Raw genomic sequence first — 7,922 nt, 5'->3', positions numbered from 1 at the left:
CTTTCTGTTAGTATTATCATATCAATTTGACTAGTGGGTGAGAACTGCCTCAGATAGGCCACGTTGAAGGCACTTGCATGGCTGGACACTAAGCCATTTCCCTTCGCTATAGTTATGCAGCCTATAAAGAGAGTAATAGTGCCTTTACAGTACTTATCAGCTAGATCATAGATACTATGGTTAGATATAACGTACCTAAAACGGCGATAAAGGACAACACACCGATCCTCATCTTGTTTAGGTTTGTCTTGCTGGGTGGGAGGGTTTAAATCTTCAAAGATATCAAATATAAGGTTGATCTATAATCATATTCATACATACTCTGTCTCAACTATTTGTAATGCTTTTGTACAACCTACAATTGAATATAGCAGTATCAAATTACTTGCAGCATCTAACATAGTTAAAATTCTAGCTCTGTTTGTTGGTGTACAAGCCTACTGTACTTATATCATCAGTTCCTCATTAAATTGCATAGCATAGTACGTCAATTATCATAGTATGACAGTAATTGTTGTATTTATAATAATAATTTGCAACCGACAAAGAACATGAAATGCAGGCGTACACAACGTAAGCTACCAATCATCATGAAATATAGAATTTGCACTCAGTTTGCCTATAATCTAATATCTATGCCTTTAGTTACTTATAGGTCTAGAGTCTAGATGGAACTGATGTAGGTCTACATACATAATGAGTAGAGTTGTAAATACCTAGCCCATACTACTACTACTCTAGTGAGAATACAACGTGTTTTTGAACAGAAATAAATTTGTAAACAATTTAGAGTAGAGTAGCTGGCATATGTTTGGTCACATTGTTTGTCATTTGTGATAAGTTTATGACTAACACACACATATAACATAGACATAATGTTTTAGATATAATGTTACAGATTTCCTAGTCATGTATGCAAACTATAAACTTGAGATGACTCCTAATTCTACTGAAGACGATACAGCAGGAGTAAACATAAGGTCATCTTGGCCTACTTTTACACTACACTGCACTTGTTTGAATGCATGCCAACAGCAATCAATAGCTTATATATACATCTGCATATACACACAATAAAGAGGTCACTAGACTGGCATGCACTGACATATACAGGAACTTAACTGCCTTCAACTCAACAAAACAGTTGGCTTGACAGAAGAAAGTACACACTGGTACAGGAAGTTGGTAGTAGATCTAATAATCCTATTGACTCATATAAAAACAAACATTTACATAGACACAATGCACACAAAAGTAATGTTCTGCAAAGTAACACACATGATGATACACTATTGTAGTCATGCCAGTAGTAGTGTCCATCATTTACTTTTGGTCATAAGTACTTAAATTTGATGACCAGGACGAGGTTTTGGTTTACTTGGAAGAATCTGTATGTAGATTGGCCCATCAGTTATTGTATCGTATATAGGCTCTTGTACTGAATCTGTTTTGTGATATTTTCTATGTATCACTAGTATTCCAAAGGTTATAGCACAGACTACACAAATGGCAATGGTAATAGCCCCACCACTTATAATGAGAGGTATTTTGGCTCCATTAATCTCATTACCAGTTGGTGTGGTTGTCCTTTCAACAGTTGAACAATTAAATGATGAAGGAGTATATAGTCTAGCAGACAAAACAAAGTGGGAATCATTGTCATATTGTTGTAATAATGTTCCTGTTATGTAGCCATATCCTCCAAACTTATCAAATCCATAAGCGTTTACATATATCCTGCCATTAGGATTACTATGAGCAATAGTATAGGAACCACTGGCTGTAGTATTGTATCCATATCCAGTGATAACTCCATTAGTATCTCTGATTGGTGTCCAGTTTAATGTGGTAAGAACACCATTAATGATTATATCACAATCGAAATAAGAATCAGCAGGTACTGCTATACTATAGAAATTAGTTGGCACATCAGGTAGTGTAGTGAATGTAACAGAGTGGGGATACTGACTGATGGGTGGAACTGTCATTAATAAAGGATCGCCATTAAAATCTGGAAAATAATGACGACTAAATGCCAGTTCAGCAACATAGCAAGGTTCACTACACACTAAAGTACAAAATTTCCCTGACTCGATATTAATCGTTGTAAAGTTACCTTCGTTCTCTAAGTATTCATTAATAGAATAATTGTCACAGGTTACATTTAGCTCAGTGTCATCATCGGATGCTAATACTTTGAACTGTTGTCCAGCAGCAAGATCGTAGAGTGGAGTAAGAAGAAACTGTGTTCCCCAATTGATAGTAGGTGGTATCTGAGTACTGATAGGATCACAAGCAACAGTATCGCCTTGGACTCTAGTGCAGTCGTGCCCCCCTACAACAGTCAGTGGGTAATTAGAGACAATTTTTGTTCCACTGAGATCAACATTAGGTGCACCTATCAATAAAGTCTGCAATGAATGAAGTGTGATGGTATGACTTGATCCAGCAGCAACATTGATAGTAGAACTGGTAGATGATTGAGGATTATCAGGTAATTGTACATCATGAGTAGGAGTGATAGTCACTGTAGTATTGCCTCTACAACCAACAAGAAGTATTTGGCTATAATAGTCGGACAAGGGAGTATTAGCTTTCTTGTGATCATTTGATATACCATAATAAATATATTCCTGATCAGGTTGATGTTCAATGTATTCAATGCATGGAAGTGCAAGGTATGTTGAACGAGGGTCTATTGTCCATCCAACCAATACAACAGAGATAGGTTTATCAGGAGGTGATGTAACAAGGAGACCAAGTTGACGATAATCATAGGTAGTCTCACGAACCTGTAGAGTTGATGGTAAAGTCACAATAGCAGGAGTATCTCTTGTAGTAGTTCCATTGTGAATGGATCCATTAAGAGATGAGATACTGAACTGAACTGGAGATATGCTTTCTGTTAGTATTATCATATCAATACGACTTGTTGATGAGAACTGCCTGAAAAAACCAACTTTAAATTCACTTGCAACATTACTTTGAGCAGTTGTCACTAAATGAAACAAAAAATCACTAAAATCTACTTAACATGTGAATTACCTTTAACAAAAATTGTGATAAAAAACAGCACCAAGCCAATAACAGCCATGTTAGTGTTTACAAATTACAAGATTATTGTTTATGGCTATTGGTAGCTTATATAGACAGTGGATATTTACATTAGGGAAAACAACCTTCCCAAAACAAAAAATAATTATTTCGCAAAGGTCATCTCAGTCAATATTGTAAATAAGGAAAAGTAAATAAGAAATAGTGCATCCATCGTCAGGGTGCAAACAATAAAAAACTGAGATAAAGTAAACTTTAAACTAAACAAAGCAAAGTACATAACAACAACAACAAAGTTTCTTGCTTAAATTAAAACCTCTTCTACTTCATCCTCATCATTGTGTTTGTTGGTGTGTATTTCGTTTGATAAAAGTGGTAGGGGGCGAGCAACGTTTGGAGGCAGTGGTGGAGGCCTTCGTTGAGAATCAGCCCGAACTCTGTTCCCAAAATGATTTATGTTATCATAGTTTGGGTGAAATGCAGTCAAGTTGTACGGCCTTCGAACTACATAATGTCCTGAGCTTTCCTGAAGCCGACTGCTACTCTCATTCAAGTTGTGCTTCTTTTTCTTCTTGCAGTGTCTTCCACAGCAGAAGCTAGCTACAAGAATATAAGAGCACAACACAAGAGTGAGTAGAACTCCTGATATTCCAATAACATAAGCTGTTGTGGGATTGAGTAGTGTATTCATAAAATCACTGACAGTTTGTGTAGGAGTTATGATGACTGAACTGCTGCTAAGCATACTACTGAGAGTGCTCATGAGTGCATTACTAGGCATTGGCATTGAATCATAAACAATGATCACTTGAGAATGTTTTAGTGATACATCAAGCCCACTATTAAATAGAATTATTAGCTTTCCGGTCATGTTTCGCTGGTTGCTATCATTAGTAAAGGAGTCTAGTTTTACATCAACAGATTGTTTCCTTACATATTGATTGAATGTAAGTCTTGTGACGTTTAAAGCCCTACCTATTAAAAATCCCCAGGTTAATGTTTTTTATTGCCAGTATATTTTATACCTTGAAAATCATTCAACTGTAACAACAAAACAATGTTATTGCTTCCTGGAAGACATTTTATCTCTGCACCTGTAGACAAAATATTGAGTGCAACTGAATTGTCACTTTCCATTACTGTCACTCTCTCCTCTGCAAAACCAATATCAACACCTATCATAATGTATATGAGGGAATATAATGATTAATGCTGTTTTGATTTACCTTTAGTGTTTTGTATTGTAATTGCTGTTTCAGCTAATGCAGGAGATGGGTCATCACTCACTGCTGCCTCAGCTAATACTAGTAAAGGTTCATTTCCACCAAACTGAGCATTGCTTATTGTCACATTGATTGTCTTTTCTCTTTCTCCAGCAAGAAATTTAACAAGTGTGTAATCTATAGAAAAAGAAAAAAATAAAAATCCAACATTAATTTTATTTGCTATCATACTTAAGTTAATTGCCAGACGTGTGTTAAAGCTGATGCTAAAATCATTGATTCTTTGAATAGTGAGAGTCAATTGATCAGAGACATTGAGGAGACAGTACTCATCAGACAAGAAACGAAGTGAAGGGAAAAGAGGGTTAAGTAAAGTACCAGCAGCATAGCTGTATGCTCCATCATCATCAAGATTATAAACAGCCACATAAAGACTATTCATTGAAGAACTTGGAGCTATTGTAGTCATTCCACTGAATGAGCTAGTGTATCCATATCCAACTATGACTCCATCTTTATCATATATTGAAGACCAGTTTGGAGTGACCAGACTTCCATTGATGACTAATGTTCCATTGAATGACTCCCTGGCTGGTACAGTAACTGTGTATAGAGAAGCTGATGCATTGAATGAACTCAATGATACCATTGTATTGGGGTATTGGGTAAGAGGGGAGACTGGGATCAGAAACTGTGCACCTTCTGTTATACCATAATGAGCAACATAACATCTCTGACTGCAAGTGAGGTAGCAAAGTGCAGTAGATTCATTAAAACTGTATACTTCACCAACTGAAGAAAGCAATGAAGTAGTTGTATTTTTATCACAAGATCTAGTAATAATGGTATTTTCTTCTGATGCTATTACAGTGTATAGCTGATCCGCATTGATAGTTTGCGATGGAGCCAGCAAGAATCCATCTCCCCAGGCAATGGTGGGAGAGATTTGAGTAGCAACAGAGCCACATTCGTATTCCTCACTACAGTCTTCTCCTCCTCCAAAGATACTAAGTGGGTGATTTGATGTTACCATAGTGTCTATGAGGTCACAGTTTATACTTGTCATTAGTAAAGTCTGATGAGAGTGTAGTATTGAGGTGTGATTATCCCCAGGAACAACTACTAATGTTCTTGTGTCATTCGATTGTATGTTTACTGGTAGAGTCAGGTTACATGATGGCCGTATAGTGAACGTGGTATTATCTCTGTTACCAACTAGCAGAATCTGACTTGTGTAATTATTATTAGGGTTAGAGTTGCTTGTGGAAACACCCAAGTAGCTGTATTCAGTAGTGGAGGAGGTATAGTCGTGATAAGGGAGGCTTAGAAAAGTGAAGTGAGGCACAAACGAGTTTTTTATTTCTCCACTGGCTCCAACAATGGACACTGGAGATGAAGAAGTAATATGAAACCCAAGATCCCGAGAGTTGAAACTTGAGTCCACCACTGGATGGAATGGCAGATTAATGATGCTAAGAGCATTCCTAGTAACTGATGTACTGTAATTATAACCAATCCTTGACACAGTGACATGAGCATTGTCCTCCTGTGAATGTACCAACAGCCTTAGAGTTGTTGAATTTGTAGATGGCATGAAACCAATATTAAATTCAACCCCATAATGAGAGAAATTCTGAGATAAGACACCTACATGGGTAGACAGAATAAATCAAAATACACTCTTAATTGTAAAGAACTGACTCTTAGCTGTAAGAATGATACTTAAAAGCAATACTCTCATTCCCAGCATCTTGGCTCCTTTCTCCCCCTCCTCTTGCCTCTCTGCTCACAACAGTTATTACAGTAGTTGCTCTACTCACTCTATCTCCCAGTAAATCACTCTACAATCATTACTAGACACAAAAGTAGTAGTAGAGTCTAGTATTGATAGCGGACAGTTGCTGTGTGTAGTGTAATAGTAATTTGGCACATAATTTGATTGACTGTACTCATGAGGTTTAATGTTTAAATAAGAATAATAATAAGAGCCTGCATGAGTAGAATAACAAAGTCTTCAATAATAAAACTGATGCTATTAATATTCTTTGGATAAGTATACAAATCAATAATAAAATCGATGCTAAATGATGCTATAAATATTCTTTGGATCTTAAGTATACAAAGAATTAAAAATTTATGTGGTCATTGGTCACCAGAATTATGTCAATAACATCGGTTTTGCTTTAGGCAGTTTTTCCTTAGGCTTCTTCTCTTCATCTGCCTGTCATGTACATTATAATTGACATAACAACTTGACACACATACTTGATTGTGTACCACTTTTTGTGGAGTTACTGGTTTGCATTCTTCAATTTTAAAAGATCTCATTTTTTCGGTTACTAAAATAATAATAATAATTAATTAATAATAATAAATTAATAATAATAATAGTTATCTACTCTACCTTTCTCTACATCATCAAGCTCTTCTAGTTCTCTTAACAAATCGTCTTCATCAATTTCTAGACCTCCAAACTGAGCTGCAGAAATAAGTCATAAAATAAGCAAAAGTTGAGTCAATACTTACAATACATAATGAAGGGTAGTTTGATTACATTTTCTAATGCATATACATTGTACATGAGCTACTATCCAAGGCATAGCCCATGGTTTCTTTCAAAAAATGGCTCCGAAATCACCCCAAATTTTTATTACATTTTCTGATACATATTGATGTCCTTATGCTACGTAGAAAGTTTGAGCTGATTCCGACTTTAATTTTTCAAGTTATGGCCGTTTTAAGAAAACGCTAAAATTCTGAAAAATACCCAAGGCTATAGCCCATGGTTTTTTTCAAAAAATGGCTCCGAAATCACCCCAAATTTTTATTACATTTTCTGATACATATTGATGTCTTTATGCCGTGTAGAAAGTTTGAGCTGATTCCGACTTTAATTTTTCAAGTTATGGCCGTTTTAAGAAAATGCTAAAATTCTGAAAAATACCTAAGGCTATAGCCCATGGTTTTTTTCAAAAAATGGCTCCGAAATCACCCCAAATTTTTATTACATTTTCTGATACATATTGATGTCTTTATGCCGTGTAGAAAGTTTGAGCTGATTCTGACTTTAATTTTTCAAGTTACGGCCATTTTAAGAAAACGCTAAAATTCTGAAAAATACCCAAGGCTATAGCCCATGGTTTTTTTCAAAAAATGGCTCCAAAATCACCCCAAATTTTTATTACATTTTCTGATACATATTGATGTCTTTATGCCGTGTAGAAAGTTTGAGCTGATTCCGACTTTAATTTTTCAAGTTATGGCCATTTTAAGAAAACGCTAAAATTCTGAAAAATACCCAAGGCTATAGCCCATGGCTTTTTCTAAAAAATGGCTCCAAAATCACTCTCAATTTTTATTACATTTTCTGATACATATTGATATCCTTATGATACGTGGAACATTTGAGCTGTTTTGGATCAATAATTTTTTGAAAAATTGACAGTTTAAGTTATTGATAAAATGTAGACTAATTGGTTCATAAACTTACTAGCAACAACATCAGATATATTCTCTCCTTCCTCCAATAGCTAATATTATGATGCTAAACAATGAAAAAAATTATCATCATCCATATTATACTAACATCTTGCAAGTCATCAACTATTTTTTCAGCATCTTCTACTTTCAGTCCTTCTTTCGCCC

General features: G+C 35.4%; 3 protein-coding genes across 3 annotated transcripts in view; all 3 read right to left on the bottom strand.

The window, feature by feature from the left end:
• Window positions 1-1,343: 1,343 nt before the first annotated feature.
• Window positions 1,344-3,119, bottom strand: LOC105316099 (uncharacterized). The gene is made up of 2 exons (XM_011410906.2): window positions 3,046-3,119; window positions 1,344-2,998 (listed from the first exon to the last, which is right to left on the bottom strand). The coding sequence occupies exons 1-2, from the start codon at window positions 3,092-3,094 to the stop codon at window positions 1,344-1,346; spliced, it is 1,704 nt and encodes a 567-aa protein (XP_011409208.1). The 5' UTR covers window positions 3,095-3,119.
• An 80-nt stretch (window positions 3,120-3,199) lies between these two features.
• Window positions 3,200-6,150, bottom strand: LOC109587749 (uncharacterized). Its single transcript, XM_020003975.1, has 5 exons — window positions 5,979-6,150; window positions 4,509-5,924; window positions 4,281-4,454; window positions 4,080-4,229; window positions 3,200-4,029 (listed from the first exon to the last, which is right to left on the bottom strand). Exons 1-5 carry the CDS (start codon window positions 6,025-6,027, stop codon window positions 3,359-3,361), a joined length of 2,460 nt encoding a protein of 819 aa, XP_019859534.1. The 5' UTR covers window positions 6,028-6,150; the 3' UTR covers window positions 3,200-3,358.
• Window positions 6,151-6,435: 285 nt separating this feature from the next.
• Window positions 6,436-7,922, bottom strand: part of LOC105316090 (charged multivesicular body protein 7-like) — a 2,666-nt gene continuing 1,179 nt past the window's right edge. The window contains exons 7-9 of the mRNA XM_011410898.1: window positions 6,682-6,756; window positions 6,543-6,616; window positions 6,436-6,498 (exon numbers count right to left, since the gene is read on the bottom strand). Of these exons, the coding sequence (XP_011409200.1) occupies window positions 6,436-6,498; window positions 6,543-6,616; window positions 6,682-6,756 (212 nt within the window). The remainder of the gene's footprint in view (window positions 6,499-6,542; window positions 6,617-6,681; window positions 6,757-7,922) is intronic.

The sequence above is a fragment of the Amphimedon queenslandica genome, unplaced genomic scaffold, assembly GCF_000090795.2.
Source record: "Amphimedon queenslandica unplaced genomic scaffold, v1.1 AMPQUscaffold_13513, whole genome shotgun sequence".
NCBI classification, from domain to species: Eukaryota; Metazoa; Porifera; class Demospongiae; order Haplosclerida; family Niphatidae; genus Amphimedon; species Amphimedon queenslandica.
Note: the sequence above shows the minus strand (reverse complement) of the source record. Positions and strands in the feature narration are given on the sequence as shown.

Coding starts and splice junctions, on each gene's coding strand:
- LOC105316099 (XM_011410906.2), bottom strand. CDS start 3,094: ATGGCTGTTATTGGCTTGGTGCTGTTTTTTATCACAATTTTTGTTAAA. Junction 2,999..3,045: donor TATCACAATTTTTGTTAAAG/GTAATTCACATG, acceptor TGTTTCATTTAG/TGACAACTGCTCAAAGTAAT.
- LOC109587749 (XM_020003975.1), bottom strand. CDS start 6,027: ATGCTGGGAATGAGAGTATTGCTTTTAAGTATCATTCTTACAGCTAAG. Junction 5,925..5,978: donor TATCATTCTTACAGCTAAGA/GTCAGTTCTTTA, acceptor CTACCCATGTAG/GTGTCTTATCTCAGAATTTC. Junction 4,455..4,508: donor ACGTCTGGCAATTAACTTAA/GTATGATAGCAA, acceptor CTTTTTCTATAG/ATTACACACTTGTTAAATTT.